Source organism: Pyricularia grisea (assembly GCF_004355905.1).
Source record: "Pyricularia grisea strain NI907 chromosome Unknown Pyricularia_grisea_NI907_Scaffold_2, whole genome shotgun sequence".
NCBI lineage: Eukaryota > Fungi > Ascomycota > Sordariomycetes > Magnaporthales > Pyriculariaceae > Pyricularia > Pyricularia grisea.
In genome coordinates this window covers 754,881-770,092 of record NW_022156717.1, presented here as the reverse complement: position 1 = coordinate 770,092, position 15,212 = coordinate 754,881, and the positions used below count along the sequence as shown (strand labels likewise).

Sequence of the window (15,212 nt, the reverse complement as noted above, 5' to 3'; positions counted from 1 at the left end):
AGGGGTGCGGGCTCAGGTTGCAAAAATTTGGTATAATCGCAGTTAGTTAACTCACTGGTTATTTCGTAGATAGTCAAGGGTTTCTCCTCTGAATGCAAAATGGTTTCCCGCATTTGCTAAAAAGTAGGATAAAAAAGACTATTCCAAGATCGTCATACTATACCCCAACATGCCGCGATGAACAGCGTCTATCCCCGCACCGCCCCATTGTCCCTCGCTGTGGGGTTGTGCGGAGGTTGCACTTCTCCCCTGCTCCTCGGGCTTCTCGCCGTTTTTTCATGCTGAATCGCTCCTCCGAGATTTGCTCCAATTTCGCCTTGGCAGGGAATGAATCAAGTGGATTCTCGTCTGCTAGTCAATGTGAGCACATAATAAAAATCCGTTTGATGACACGCTAGAGCATCAAATTGTAATACTAGCCTCCACCGGATCTCATGGCCGCCAACTTTAAGCAAGAAACCAAAGAGCATGGCTTAATTTGTAACCAAAAAGCCACTCCAGTTTTAATTCGTGCGGAGGGAACAGGGAAGTTCCTGGATTGCCCCGGAAATCAGTCCTTAATCCCCCTCAACCCCAACCTGCCGTGATGTGGATCTGCTACAACGCACCATCAATAGGCTGGAGGACCAGAACCAAAACCTGGGGTCCCACATTGCTGCACACTTGCTACCGTAGTGAGTGTCCTGCTGATCTCCATACCTAGTAACTCCACGAAGGGAAATGTGGGAAGCTTTACGTACGCCAGCCAGTACCAGACCGTCCAGTCCCTTGTAAAGGGTATGTTTGCTGAGGTACAATACCTACCTTACCTACTGTACCTCATCGGGTGATATAAAAGAAGGTTGGATGAACGCCCAGTTCCTTGGCGAGCCAACCAATCCTTCCAGCCAAGCTGTTGACTTTCCCTTCTCGCCTAGTCGACAACTCGGAATTGCTTGGCTTCAGCCTTATTGTCTCTTGGCTTTCTAGTTAACTTTCTTGGTTGTATTTTTTTTTTTTCCTCCCCTACGAGTATATTTCTTTTTTTTTAAAATGGGAGGAGGTACTTCCCTGTGGGCATCTCCGGATTGGAAGAATGATCCCAAGGAGATTTTCAACAGACAACTCGCCCTTGTCAGCATCACTGTTGCATTTGCGGGCTGCAGTTATGGATTTGATACTGGCAACATTGGCGGCGTTTTAAAGCTGGCAGCTTTCAAGCATGCATTCGGCTTGGATGTTCTGTCTGAAGCGGAGAAGGACGTGAGGAGTAAGTTTTTTTTTTTTTTTAATCCTGTTCAAAACTCCTCTCTTGATTTATTAAAGAGACAACTGACATCCGCACAGCCGGAAATATAGCAGCAATGGTAGCAGCAGGCGGTGCCGGTGGTGCCCTCCTCGGTGCCCCGGCATCCGATTACCTCGGTCGCAAATATGCCGTCCTCATCTCGGCCGGTATTTTCCTCGTTGGATGTTCGTTCCAGGAGGTGGCTGACCTGGGCGTCTTTTACGCCGGTCGTCTATTATCTGGTATCGCAATCGGCATGTCGTCCATGCTGGCACCCCAATACTTGGCCGAGGTTGCACCAAAGTCCATTCGAGGTACCTTGACCACCACATACAACCTCATGATTGTGACATGCTTGGCATTGGCCTTTTGGGTCAACTATGGCGTGTCAATCTGGGCAACCAACAAGCTTGACAATACTGGCTGGAGGCTGGCTCTGGGAATCCAGTTGATTCCAGGGGCTGCTTTGTTCATCTTGACGTTTTGTAAGTCGTCACTTCGCCTCTCGTCAGCAAACCTTCCCGTCGACTGCCTCCCTTCTCGCCGACTGTACTGCCTGCTAACACCCTCCCGACAGTTGTGCTAGAAAGCCCCCGTGCCCTCATCTCGCGCGGTAAAAAGGAGCGCGGCCTCGCAAACATCACCGCTCTCCGAGGCCTCCCCGCCGAACACCCTTATGTGGCTCGTGAATACATGGAGATCTGCGCTCAAGTGGACGCTGAGCAAGAGTACGCCGTCGGCAACAACTACCTCGTGGTGGCCAAGGACGTCATCACCAACGCCAGCAACCGGCGGCGCTTCTTCTTGGCGGTCATGCTGTTCCTGTTCCACAAGTTCACAGGAACCGACAGCCTCAACTATTTCGCCCCCGACATCTTTGCCATGATCGGCGTCCCGTCCGGCTCGTCCAGTCTGCTGACTACGGGAGTTTACGGCCTGGTCAAGATGGTCACGACGGTCTTCTACGTCACCGTCATAGTCGACCGCGTCGGCCGCAGGCTGCCTCTCATGGTGGGCGCGACGATGCAGGCCACGGCCATGCTGTACCTGGCGCTGTACATCCGATTCGCCGAGGGCAGCGGCGCCATCTCGCAGAGCGGCAGCGGGGGCGGAACGCCGGCGGGCGGCATCGTGGGCATCATCTGGATCTACATCTACGCGTTCGGGTGGTCGTTTGGACACTCGGTGGCGCCGTACGTGGTGGCGGCCGAGATTTTCCCTCCACGCATCCGGTCCGTTTGCATGGGCATATGCCTGTTTGTCAACTGGATCGTGGATTACGGCATCACGCAGGCCACGCCGACCATGATGACGCAGCTCGGCTACGGGACGTTTTTGATCTACTCCATGCTGACCTACGTTGGCGTCGTGTTTGTGTACTTTTGTTTGCCCGAGCTCAAGGGCAGGAGCATGGAGTCCATGGACGACCTGTTCCAGAGAAGCATCTGGACCATGTGGCGTCATGCGTACCCGACCGAGGAGGAGAAGGTGCGCCACGATGTGCAGGACATGATTGTGCAAAAGGAGCAGCAGCGTGCCGAGGAAGAGGATGCCAGGAAGAAACAGACGGAGCACGTTGAGGCAAGGTAGTTGACTGATTCGTTTGCTTGCTTGTGTTAGTGTGGTTCTAGAAAGGACTAGAACTAGCCTAGTTCTTTTTAGTTCAACCATGCATGTTTTTGTCTATACTATGACTTGTCAGTTCTTTTCGACGTTCGTAGGCGTGGGAGGAAAAAAAAAAAAGTTTGACCCTTCATTTCTTGAACTCCATCCTTGAGCATGTTGCCATTGGACGATGCTAATTGCCTGTTGGTTGCTCGTTTTCATCTCATCAATTCAACCAAAAACAAAAACGAAATAAATAAAAAAATCTGTAACCATCGGACGAGTCGTGAAGCCGGCTGCCTGGGCATCCACTAAATCAACCACCCAGTAAAAAATCCCCTAATTTCCCCGCCATCGGGGGCAGCCCACAGCCCGAGTGGGGTCTTTCGGCCATCCAATTCAATGGAACCTCTCCCATCAATCAGGTTGAATGCAAATGCCTAAGGTAACCAGCTAAGCCCTGGACCCTCATTTGTTCTCCATTTCATTTCCCCGACAAGCCAGCATCCGATCCCCTCAGTTTCGACTTGCAGATTCTTTTGCTGCTGTGACTGCCGCTTTTAAGCCGCTATTGAGGTGTATTGTTGACTTTGGATAGTATAACCAAGGTTACACAATCTTTTGTTTGTTTGGTGGTGGCGTAGTTTCGGGAACCCACCGCAGCAAAGTAACTAACGAACGAAAAAAAAAAAAAATGCCCAAAAGAACGTGGCAAGAAAGCAATCCGGTTCCCGATGTTGCAGGGTCGTCTCCTCACGTGAGTTTCCCCGATATGGTTGGTGTCCCGTTTGACTGGACGACGCCCGTATCTTTTTTGTTTCCCCCTTTTGCTTCCCATCAGCTGACCGCCGACTATCAACTGATACCTGTAGGACCCAAATGGCCAGAACGGACCCCGTAAACTAAGTGCGTCTGGATCTCCTGCCAGTGTGAATTTGGGCCGCGCTCAAAGCATCCGGAGGGACTCGGTCGAAACCCGTCCACATCCGCTTCAGAATCCACCCGTCTCGGCGCCGCCACCGGTCCCACAGCAGGTCGAGATCTCACGCAAGGTCAAAGCTTGTGCAGCATGCCGAAAGCAAAAGGTTAGTCGCTTTGTCTGTGCACCACTCTGGCTTAAATCGTTTCTAACCTTGCCCTGCAGATACGATGTCATATGGACCAGGGCACTCCGCCTTGCCGTCGCTGCAAGGAAAGGAATCTTTCGTGCGTCTTGAGCAAGAGTCTTCAGATGCTCATGGATGAACGTTCTCAGTGGCATCAAGACATCATTGCCGACTTGGAGATGCTACATGCAGGGGTGCAGAATATGCGAGAACACACCGGCTTGCCGTCGTTGCCACCCCTACGCAGCTCCCTCGACCGACCTGGGCCCGATAGCCTAACGTCGGCAAATAATCTGGAGCCGCATCATGAGGCAGAGGCCGGCCCCTCCACCGACAACTCTCCTAAACTTCTGCCGCAGTCACCAGATGTTCCCATGCAGTCTGTATACTACCTAACTAAGCTCAAGTCTCTAAGAGGAAATGATGACGGAGACGGTACTCAAACCTCTGGCTCCCTTGAGCACCAACACGGTCATCGGCATTCGAGTGGATCAGGGACTGTACAAAAGTCAAATACAAACACGACGTCGCTAAAGGACTTTATCTCGGACGGGCAAATAACTGTTGCTGATGCGCAGAAGTTGTTTGATCTTTATGTCGACCGGTTGGACCATTTCATCTACCGCATCGGTTACGGCAGCAACTGCAAGTGGAAAACTCTCGATGACCTACGTCGACAAAGTCCCCTGTTAACGGCATGCATCCTCACCGTCGCGGCCATGCATGATTCTGGGAGTAATCGACTGTATCCAATATGCAACCGGGAGTTCCGGCGACTAGTATCTGGATCAGTGTTCGACTCGGTCTTTGAGCGAAGGATTAACCGTGACCACTTGAGGGCGCTTTGCATCGCGAGTTACTGGCTTAGTGACGTGTCGTGGACTCTATCGGGCATGGCCATCCGTCTCGCTACCGAGGTCAACCTTGTGGCCAACTACCACCGCGTCGTCGCGCATGGGCAGACTCAAAACCTCAGTCCAGGACGTGTGGGGCAATCAAATTTACAGCGGCAAGGGCAGACGCCCGACAGCCAAGTCAGCAACATGAATAATTCCAACAACAGGACGAGCAATCACGACGGAACAAACAACGGGATGCTGACGGACTCGGCCGCCGCGGCTGCACAAGACGCGGCCGATTGCATGCGACTTTGGTATAACCTCTACATTTGCGACAAGCACCTCTCGATTCTTTACGGCCGACCGTCGCTTGTCCGAGAGGACTTTTCCATACAAGGCTGGGAAGACTTTCTGGCATCTCCGGTAGCGACTGACGACGACCGTAGACTGATCAGTCAGGTGGCGCTGCACATCATCTTGACAGGCGTTCACGAGTTATTTGGCCCGGATAATGGATCCGCCATTCCGCTCGTGTACTCGTCACAGATTGCTAGTTTCAGTCGCCAGTTGGATCATTGGATTGGGTATTGGTCCACTGTTTTGAAGAGTAAGACTTTGTTTGATATTGACTTGTGCTGTTAAATCTACGTTGGATACTGACCATCAACCAGAAAATTTCCAAGCAATCGGCGAGTTCCCTGCCAAGGGCGCCTTGATCCACTACCACTTTGCCAAGCTGTATCTATTCAGCCACGTGTTCCGCGGCCTAACACCGGGCGAACCTATCCCGGCCGTCTTCCGCAGCGCCGCAACAGGTGCCGTAACGGCCGCCACTACCATTGTCGAGCTGCTTCTCAACGACCCAGACATTGGCGAGGGGTTGAGGGGCATGCCTTCATACCTGCATGCCATGACGGCCTTTGCATGCGTATTCCTGCTCAAGATTGCAACTCGACGACGCGAAGACGGGCTCGTCGAGGTAGGACTTGTCAGCGACCTAGCTGGCAGGCTGGTGGGCCGATTCAGAGAGGTCAGGGTCGGGAAGTGGCACCTGGTTCACCTGATGGCAGACGGCTTGGCCAAATCCGCCAAGAAGCTGCTTCAAACCGTCGACGGCGGGTTCCACATGCGTGTTGACGCCGCCATGGTCGGAGATGGGAGCAGTGACCAGACTACACTGCCCCCGAGTGCCATGTACGACGGCATGCAGCCTCCGCATCCCAACGGCGGGTTTGCTGATGGGACGCTCGACGGCATGAACGGCGGTATGGTCGAAACGCCAGTTATGTTTAACAACGTGCTCAGTCCAGATTTTGTGCTGGGTACTACATCATTTCTCGATTTTAACGGAGCCGTAGGGGGTCTAGACTTTTCATATGACCATATGAATTTCCCATGAAGGGCATTAAATTTGTCTAAACTGATTAAAGAAATCGTTATAACAGCCCCTCGCTCTTGGCAAAAGATTTGACGGTCTCCAAGATGGGCACATCAGCCACAAGCCCCAGACTCTGCGCCCTGGATGTATCCATACTTGACGGCCAGCTGCAAACAATCATCTCGATCTTCTCGTCCCTCTCCTCTCTGACGAGCGCCCTCTTCTCCTTTCCGCCGACCGCCTCGAGCGCATCCAGCATCTCCTGCACCGTGACGGTTATGCCGGGCAGGTTTATGGTGCGCCATAAGCCAAACTGTTCGGCCGGCACGTCCTTAATAGCGATCAAGTTCTTGACCACGGTGGCCGGGGACGCGACCCACATCTCAAGGTTCAGCGGTACGGGCAGAGTGCTGGGCTGGTTGCGGAGCGGCTCGCGGATGATACCCGAGGCGAAGGACGAGGCGGCGGCCGAAGGAGCGCCCGGTCGGACCACGACGGTCGGCAGGCGCACGACGCGGCCGTCCAGCAGGCCCCGGCGAGAATAGTCGTTGAGCAGCGTCTCGACGATGAGCTTCTCGGCACCGTAGCTGCTCTGCGGGATCGGGCAGGTCAACTCGGACACGATCTCGCCCGGACCGGTGGGACCATAGACGGCAAGACTGGAGGGGAAGATGACTTTTGTGCCAGGGTGGTTCTTTCGTAAGAAGTCGAGGATCTGCCTGTGGCTGTCGAGGTTGACGCGCAGACCCAGCTCCAGGTTGGCCTCGGAGCCGCCCGACATGAGGCCGTGCAGTGTGTAGACTGCAGAATACCTCTGAGCAAATATGGTGGCGATGGATGCCGGGTCTGTAAGGTCAGAGGCGACGCAGTTGAAGGTTACGTTGGTGCCCTGGCCGGCCGGGGTGGGCGGAATGGGCGGCTGGGTGAGATCGGTCAGGGTTATGGAGATGTCAGACTGCTGTGCCAGGACGGCGGCGAGCTCCTGGCCGATGAAGCCTGCGCCGCCTGTGATGAGTATGGAGGTCATGGTATTGATGGAGTATGTGTGGGTATAGAACGGGTGGTGGGCGAGGATTGTGTGAATGGTCTTCTAGAGCTGGTTCCCGCCGGCTCTCTTGCTGAAACTACAGACTAGATAAATGCTAAGTTGAGAGTATCGGATCAAGTCAACAAAAAAAAAAAAAAAAATCACATAAAGCGCGTAACATTAATTTTCCGGACACGAGGAATCCTCACACTCGCCTCTAATGACGCAGCGAGGCCTTCCCTCCGCATTTTGCAGGGCTCCCCGCGGGGCAGAAGAGTTCGGCTCCGGATTGGCCGTTTTAGCGTCTGAAAAGTGACACCAAGCTTTGCGGTCGTTCGGCTGTTGGGGGAGTTGTTAGCGTCCTTGGTACAGTAAAGTGGGGGTGGGGGGAAACAATAGTGGTCGGCGAGAAGACCGGGTTTTTTTTGGAGGTTGCATGACAAATACCATGGGGTATTATTGTCAGTAGTGCTTCACTTGACCTATGTGCAAAAAAAAAACTACTCGCTCCGGTTAGCTTGCCGGATCCAGACGGAATGACACGGCGTGCAGGAGGCCCACCCGGGTTCGGCTCTATGCGAGGATGATGCCCGATTGTCGGCGGCGGGTCAGGTTTGGCTGAGACTCTGGACGCATGTGTAGAGGGTCAAAAGAGTGGAGGGCTTTTTTTTATCAGTTAACAGACAAGCATGCTTAAGACCTTCATAGAACCGCTTTGTTACTTTTCGACCAAGTCTCACCTCATTAACTCACTCTCTCATTCACTCACTCCCTCACTCAACCTCACATCTTGGCCCCATCTACAAACCACAATGTCCACCATGATGGAGTACGTCCGCCTCGGCAACAGCGGCCTCAAGGTCTCCAAGCTGATCCAAGGCTGCATGGTCTTTGGCGACCCAAACTGGCAGGGCTCCCCCTGGACCCTCGGTGAAGAGGAGGGCATGAAGCTGCTCAAAAAGGCCTACGACCTGGGAATCAACACATGGGACACTGCCGACACTTACTCCAACGGCGCGTCCGAGGTCATCATCGGCAAGGCGCTTAAAAAGTACAACATCCCACGGTCCAAGGTCGTGATCCTGTCCAAGATCTTCAACCCGGTCATGGAAGACGGCACTCGTCCTCCCAGCGTCAACGACGGACCCTTGGTCAACCAGATGGGCCTGTCCCGCAAGCACGTCTTCAAGGCCGTCGACGACTGCCTCAAGAGGCTCGACACGGACTACATCGACGTGCTGCAGATCCACCGACTGGACCGCGAGACGCCTCCCGAGGAGATCATGCGCGCGCTGCACGAGGTCGTCGTCTCGGGAAAGGTCAGGTACATTGGTGCGAGCAGCATGTACACGTGGGAGTTTGCCCGCCTGCAGTACACGGCCGAGCTTAAAGGGTGGACAAAGTTTATCTCCATGCAGCCCTTTTATAACCTGCTGTACAGGGAGGAGGAGCGCGAGATGATTCCCTTTTGCAACGCCACCGGAGTCGGCGTCATCCCTTGGTCACCCCTTGCCAGGGGACTGCTGGCGCGGCCGGCAAAGAAGGAGGATGGAGCAGAGGAGTCTCTCAGGGAGAAGACGGACGCCAAGGCCAAGAAGTGGAACGAGTCGTCAAACCCGGCCATCATCGACCGAGTACAAGAGGTTGCGGCCAAGAAGGGCATCAGCATGGCTGTTTTGGCAACGGCATGGGTGTTACACAAGGGTTGCGCGCCGATCCTGGGTCTGAGCACGGAAAAGAGGATTGAAGAGGCTGTGGAGGCACTGAGCGTGAAGCTGACGGACGAGGAGCTGAAATATCTGGAGGAGGAGTACCAACCAAGGACGGTACAGGGGATGTAGGGGCTTTGGTCGGATGGTCGATATAGCGTGTAATATACCCAATCATGAACAGAAGAGACTAATTCAGAACCTTGAAAGGAAACGCCATGGTAGTGGTTTCGGCTGAAGTGCAAGCCTTTATGTGCCATCTGATGTTCTTACCAGACCAGAATGCCATGTGAGCGAAGGCAACAATATACCATAAGAGGTTGTACATGATACCTTAGCAACTATGGCCAGAATATCCTTGAGGTTTTGCTCAAAAGTAAACAGGAAAATTGAGCTAGTCTTGGGCGCAAGCTCGATGAAGCAGCTTTTTAACCAAACAGACTACCTCCATTCATATGTTCAGGCACAAAACCTCCGAAAATAATACCTGGTTCGGTATAACTGCCACGAGTGTTGCAAACACTCCCAATAGTAGTTCATGATCGTCTGATTAACAGTTCGGCCAATGTAGCCGAGTAAAGGCCATGCATTAGAGTTTGCTCATCCCCGCAATCTCGCGTTACTTATAACCATAGTCAGCCTTACTTTGGCCTCTCAACAAGCCTCTTTCTATATTTGCTATTGGTCTCGACCACCTCAGTCACTGTAAATTGTTCTTGTATGTCTTGCATACGTAGACATGCTCCAAAGTCTTGTCGTCGGACAGTCCTCTGAAGAAGAAGCAGAGACGGCGATCCCGTTTACTCCCATTTTCACTTCTATTTGGTGGCCGGCTATCATCAGACGGTTTACAGTCTGCGACCCTCGCTTATACAAGAGTAGCATCGAGCAACAAAAGACGTTTGATGTTTGGCTCTATTTACGGCGTTGGTTGTGTAGTTCCGCTACTGAAATTGACAAGGCAGAGATGTCTCGTTCCGGAGATGATTGTTACTCAAGCTGTATCTTATTTTGGCATCTTTCTTGACGACATCGCATGATTATCAACTTCTTGGCGAGCAGTTAACTTGGCTACTCAAGTACAAAACTTCTTTTTGGGTGGAACAACGGTGTTTCTCACCATGGGATTCACTCCATCGCAAAAGGGGTTAGAACGTGTCAAAAATCTGGTACCTGATGCCATCTAAGCGTCAGCTAACTTACTCAAAATAGTCGTAAAGGATTGTTTGACCAGTTTATATATACTTTTGGATACTGATGCATGCCAATTCCGCATTGACTCACTCTGCGCCAGGTACCACTCACATGTTTCATGGGCAAACGTCGAAGCTTTCGGATGAAGCTTCAAATCCTTAATCATGCAGCCATGTCTTTGAAACGCTATTTTCGGTAACCGAGAAGACAATCGTGTTGCTTATCTGCAAGAAGTTTCGTTTATTTTTGTTCTCAACTTAAAGAGAGCCGGCCGGCCTTCCGACTGAATAAAAAACTCCCGAGCCAACCTCGTCACTAACATGAACAAAGACGACCAGGGCTGGCCCTATTGTTTTTTTTTTTTTGGTTTGGACTTCGGAGCTAGCAAGTCCAACAAAGTCGATCTCGCGTCCTTCCAACAGCCATGGCTGACACAAAGAGCTCGGCCGGGGGCATAAGCCCCATCGAGCGCGTCAACAGAGCCGACTCGGCGGGCACTTATCTCTCCGGGGAAAAAGACGCCATCGACCAAACGTCCCACGATAAACCGACTGCAGAGGAGCTGGTCACCCTCCGCCGCGTGGCCTCCAAGATCCCTCTCGACATCTATTCCATAGCCTTCATCCAGCTTTGCGAGCGTTTCTCATGGTACGGAACCGTCATCGTCTATACCAACTTCATTCAAATGCCCATGCCCGAGGGCTCCACAACAGGTGCGCCTCTCACGCGGGACGGCCAACCGGGTGTCCTGGGCATGGGCCAACAAGCCTCAACCTCTATAACGCTGATGAATAATGCCTTCGGCGCCTGCACGCCGCTCCTCGGCGCCTACATCGCGGACCAGCACCTCGGTCGATATAAAACCATCTGCGGGGCGCTGGTGATCGCCGTCTTGGGCCATCTGGTACTCGTCATAGCAGCCTCCCCGCCCGTGCTGGCCCAGGGACGCTCAAACGCGCTTGGCGCTCTCATCACCGGTATGCTCACCGCCAGTTTCGGCGCCGGAGGTTTCCTGCCAAATATCAGCCCTATGATCGCCGAGCAGATCGACACAGACAAGGGTCCTCGAGTCATAGTCCTGCCCAAGACGGGCGAACGCGTCATCGAGGATCCTGCCGTCACCATCAACCGTGTCTACAACTGGTTCTACCTCTTCATCAACATCGGCGCCTTGGTGGGCCAGATAAGCATGGTGTACGCCGAGGCATACGTCGGGTTCTGGCTGTCATTCCTGCTACCGGCCATCATACTCTGCTTCTGCCCCTCCATCATGTGGTGGGGTCACAAGCGCTTCAAGACCAGAAAGCCCGCAGGGAGCGCATTGAGCAAGGCCTTGAGGACCTTTTTGTTGGCCAACAAGGGGCGATGGCATATCCTGCCGTGGGTCACATATCATAGGCTCAACGACGGTACGTTTTGGGAAAACGTCAAGCCGAGCAAGTTTGCGCCTGGTACGAAGCCCAAGTGGATGACATTTGATGATGCCTGGGTTGATGAGCTGTAAGTTTGTTGTTTTCGACGTAATCTCAAGCCAAGGAAGCTGTTAGCTGACCACGTTGGACCCAGCCGCCGCGGGTTTGCTGCTTGCCAGGTTTTCCTTTGGTTTCCAATTTACTGGCTGTCTTATGGCCAGCTCAACAACAATCTGATCTCACAGGCCGCTACCATGAAGCTCGATGGCGTTCCAAACGACCTGCTAACAAACCTGGATCCGATAACCTTGATAATGTAAGTACAAGCAGACCCTTGACCTGGATATAACTCATCAAAAGCTGACCTTACCAACCAGCTTGATCCCCATCTTCGACTTTATCATATATCCTTTCCTCCGCAAGCACAAAATCAACTTCACGCCCATCAAGAAGATCACCGCCGGCTTCCTAACAGGTGGCGCGGCCATGATCTGGGCGGCCGTGGTGCAGAACCGCATCTACAGCATCTCCGAATGCGGAACCATGGCTTCAGGCACGACAGCCACCGGAGAACAGTGCCCACCCGTCGACCTGTCCGTGTGGGCCCAGACGGGCTCGTACGTGCTGATCGCCGTGTCGGAGATCCTGGCCTCCATCACGTCGCTTGAGTATGCCTTTAGCAAGGCGCCCAAGAACATGCGATCCACAGTCCAGGCAATCTCCATGTTCACGACGGCCATCAGCAGCGCCCTGGCCGCGGCGTTTGTGCCGCTGAGCACCGACCCGTTGCTGGTGTGGAATTACGGGAGCACGGCTGTCATCGCCTTTGTTGGTGGCGCCTTGTTCTGGTGGATCTTTAGGGGGTTGGATACCGAGGAGGAAGAGCTCAACGAGCTGCCTGAGGGCAAGTTGTTTGCCGACAGCGATGAAGAGCGATAAACGTCGGATGACGTGAATTTGAGAAATAATTAATTACGTCTGGTAGAGAAGATGTATAGAATACCGTAGTGTTAATTTCAATGGTGTGTTGGTGTTGCGTACTTTCGGCTGGTGGAGCTACCGCCTGGAGAGTGGGGCGATCTCCAAATTACCTTGGCAATCAGCTCAAGGAGCATTATCCTTTACCTTCTACCGGGAGCTCCGAACTTCACATAACCATACCACACCCAAGCTTCAAAAGATTTAGGTCTCGAACATAGGCTTTTCTCACATCGATAAAGCTGTTGTCGACATTATTATTGCGGCATAATTCTCCATTACCTTCAAATGAGTCAATAACAGCCGAAAACAGCTCGCACCTACCAGCTTCGTATTCCCATCACCATGTCAGCCTCCCAGCTCCTCCGTCGAGCCACAACGCGACAACCACGCCTCTTCCGCCTCGGCCAATTCAGACGCAGATACACCACTCCGCCGCCAGAACCCACCAAACCTCCATCTGAAGCAACCCCACCATCTGCCATCCCCCGAATCGTCGCCCGGCTGCCCCGACCGCTCCGACCGTACGTCGCGCGCCTCGAGTCGGCCCCGCTGTCCCACGTCGCCGCCTTTCTGATCCTGCACGAGCTGACCGCCATCCTGCCCTTGATCGCCCTGTTTGCCCTGTTTCATAACACCGACCTGCATGTCGCCCCAGTGGCATGGGTCGCGGAGCGGTATGGGTCGTACGTGGAGGAGGGGTTGGGCAAGTTTGAGCGGTACTTTCGGCGCAAGGGCTGGTTCGGGCTGAACGAAGCTGCTTCCGAGGATGGCGAGCAAGACTCAAGCACCGATGCGCTCACCAAGGTTCAGGCCGCGCAGGGTCCCTACCGCATCGTTGTGGAGGTTGCGCTTGCCTATGCCATCACCAAGGCCATGTTGCCTTTGAGGATAGCGGGTAGCTTGTGGGCTACTCCGTGGTTTGCTGGGGTTATTGTGAGGGCCAAGTCCTTGTTCCGGAAGAGGTAGCCGTCATCTACAGACCAGACTTGGACAATTAACCATACAGTACAAGGAATGTTTGAGACTGATTTTGCTGCATTGCCTATCTATTTTGACTTGTTCAGCATGTTTCTGACATGAGCAAATCGCCCTTGCCTTGATACATCCAACCGAGTCAAGTTTATTCGACATTCAATCCGTCATCAAAAGTCTCCTTTATTGTATTTCCCTCTTCGAGAAGCTTACGGCTTCTCGTAGATCCAGGAAGCCTGCGAGGCCTGGTAGCTGACGACCTCACCCTCCTTGAACCAAAGGGCGATCTCCTTCTTGGCGTTCTCGACGCTGTCGGAGCCGTGGCAGACGTTGCGGCCGACGTCGATGGCGTAGTCACTGTGGGGATAGAGGCTTAGTATTTTGTTGTACATCTGCAAGTGGTCACGGTCTGCAACTTACCCACGGATGGTGCCAGGGGCCGAGGCAAGGGGGTTGGTGGCACCGAGGAGAGCTATACGTTGTTAGTCTATGCTTTGCGTTGGATGGATGAAAGGTTTCACATACTACGGCCGGTCTTGACGGCGTCACGGCCCTCCCAGACCATGGCGGCAATGGGGCCGCTGTTCATGTCTGCACCAAAGTTTGTTAGTTTGGTTCTTCCACGTTCAACGATTCCATCGGGAAAGACTTACACTCAACGAGGCCAGCGAAGAAGGGCTTGTCCTTCAGATCGGCGTCTGCAAAGGCACTGTCAGTCGAAGCTCAATATGCTGATGGATTCTGTATCTGTAGAGAACGTACAGTGCTGCTCGAGGTGGGCCTTGCCGGGGGTGACCAGCTTAATGGCAACCAGCTTGTAGCTATGAGGCACCAGTTTGTCAGTTGCACTGCACTGTCAATGTCAAATGCCGTGGGAGCGGCTTCAGACTTACCCGCGCTGCTCGAAGCGGGAGATGATGGGGCCGACCAGACCGCGCTATATTCCGGACATGTTAGATGTTTATTCATGATGCTGTCCGAGGTAACATTCTACCACCATACCTGGACGCCGTCGGGCTTAATGGCAATGAAGCTATAAATATGGTCAGCAAGAGTCGAGCAATGATGGGAAGCTGGAATAGAAGTCCATATAGAAGTCTATAAACCCCCAGGACAGACAATGACAACTTACGTCTGCTCGGTGGACATTTTGGCGGTGTTTTTGTAGATGGTGGGAGGAATTGGAGTACTAGGTTCTTGAACGTAAACGACAGAAGCTGGGCCTGGCTTTTGTAGGTGGTAAAAATTGACCAGACTGAGGAGGAGGCATAGCAGCAACGCAAAATTTGGCGGGGTAAATATTTTCTGCCTTTGCTGGTGCCCAAGCTTGATGGCGGGGTCTCCCGTCGTGGCGCCGTTGCTACTGGGCTTGGGCTGCGAATCGGGGGAAGCCATGGTCGATAAACAGACCCGTAGTGTTTATGCAACAATGGAGGATCAAGTTGGGTACGGAGTAGGTGGTACGGAGGTGCAGCTAGACTAATTGTTGGCGATTGAGTTTTGGCCATGTACAGTGACCGTTGCTGAAATTGAAATAGAGGACAGCCAATTGTTTTTTATGAGTTCTGTTCATTTGCCAGTCTTGCGGATTTTCTTCCTTGTCAAGATAAAAACAGTAAAACAGCAGTTTGCACCGAACCCCTGGAAAGCCACCGACGACGAGCTGGCAAATTTATCCCGCTTAAGTGCAAGTGCAGGTAGAGTTGGTGTCGATTAAGGCAA

The 15,212-nt window shown here is 53.0% G+C and overlaps 6 protein-coding genes across 6 annotated transcripts; 4 read left to right on the top strand and 2 right to left on the bottom strand.

Annotated features, from left to right (window-relative positions):
* Positions 1 to 1,032: 1,032 nt before the first annotated feature.
* Positions 1,033 to 6,216, top strand: PgNI_02805 (uncharacterized protein; the record flags this gene model as incomplete). The annotated part of the gene is made up of 7 exons (XM_031122862.1): positions 1,033 to 1,249; positions 1,327 to 1,752; positions 1,845 to 2,853; positions 3,578 to 3,629; positions 3,745 to 3,957; positions 4,017 to 5,424; positions 5,489 to 6,216. The coding sequence occupies 7 exons, from the start codon at positions 1,033 to 1,035 to the stop codon at positions 6,214 to 6,216; spliced, it is 4,053 nt and encodes a 1,350-aa protein (XP_030984396.1).
* A 37-nt stretch (positions 6,217 to 6,253) lies between these two features.
* PgNI_02804 (uncharacterized protein) lies at positions 6,254 to 7,222 on the bottom strand (the record flags this gene model as incomplete). The annotated part of the gene is made up of 1 exon (XM_031122861.1): positions 6,254 to 7,222. The coding sequence occupies one exon, from the start codon at positions 7,220 to 7,222 to the stop codon at positions 6,254 to 6,256; it is 969 nt and encodes a 322-aa protein (XP_030984397.1).
* An 812-nt stretch (positions 7,223 to 8,034) lies between these two features.
* On the top strand, positions 8,035 to 9,063 carry PgNI_02803 (uncharacterized protein; the record flags this gene model as incomplete). The annotated part of the gene is made up of 1 exon (XM_031122860.1): positions 8,035 to 9,063. The coding sequence occupies one exon, from the start codon at positions 8,035 to 8,037 to the stop codon at positions 9,061 to 9,063; it is 1,029 nt and encodes a 342-aa protein (XP_030984402.1).
* Positions 9,064 to 10,549: 1,486 nt separating this feature from the next.
* On the top strand, positions 10,550 to 12,476 carry PgNI_02802 (uncharacterized protein; the record flags this gene model as incomplete). The annotated part of the gene is made up of 3 exons (XM_031122859.1): positions 10,550 to 11,625; positions 11,692 to 11,853; positions 11,915 to 12,476. 3 exons carry the CDS (start codon positions 10,550 to 10,552, stop codon positions 12,474 to 12,476), a joined length of 1,800 nt encoding a protein of 599 aa, XP_030984403.1.
* A 237-nt stretch (positions 12,477 to 12,713) lies between these two features.
* On the bottom strand, positions 12,714 to 14,885 carry PgNI_02800 (uncharacterized protein; the record flags this gene model as incomplete). The annotated part of the gene is made up of 8 exons (XM_031122857.1): positions 12,714 to 13,847; positions 13,911 to 13,962; positions 14,016 to 14,081; positions 14,144 to 14,188; positions 14,253 to 14,311; positions 14,384 to 14,427; positions 14,493 to 14,523; positions 14,623 to 14,885. 8 exons carry the CDS (start codon positions 14,883 to 14,885, stop codon positions 13,700 to 13,702), a joined length of 708 nt encoding a protein of 235 aa, XP_030984401.1. The 3' UTR covers positions 12,714 to 13,699.
* On the top strand, positions 12,861 to 13,484 carry PgNI_02801 (uncharacterized protein; the record flags this gene model as incomplete). Its single annotated transcript, XM_031122858.1, has 1 exon — positions 12,861 to 13,484. The coding sequence occupies one exon, from the start codon at positions 12,861 to 12,863 to the stop codon at positions 13,482 to 13,484; it is 624 nt and encodes a 207-aa protein (XP_030984400.1).
* Positions 14,886 to 15,212: the final 327 nt, after the last annotated feature.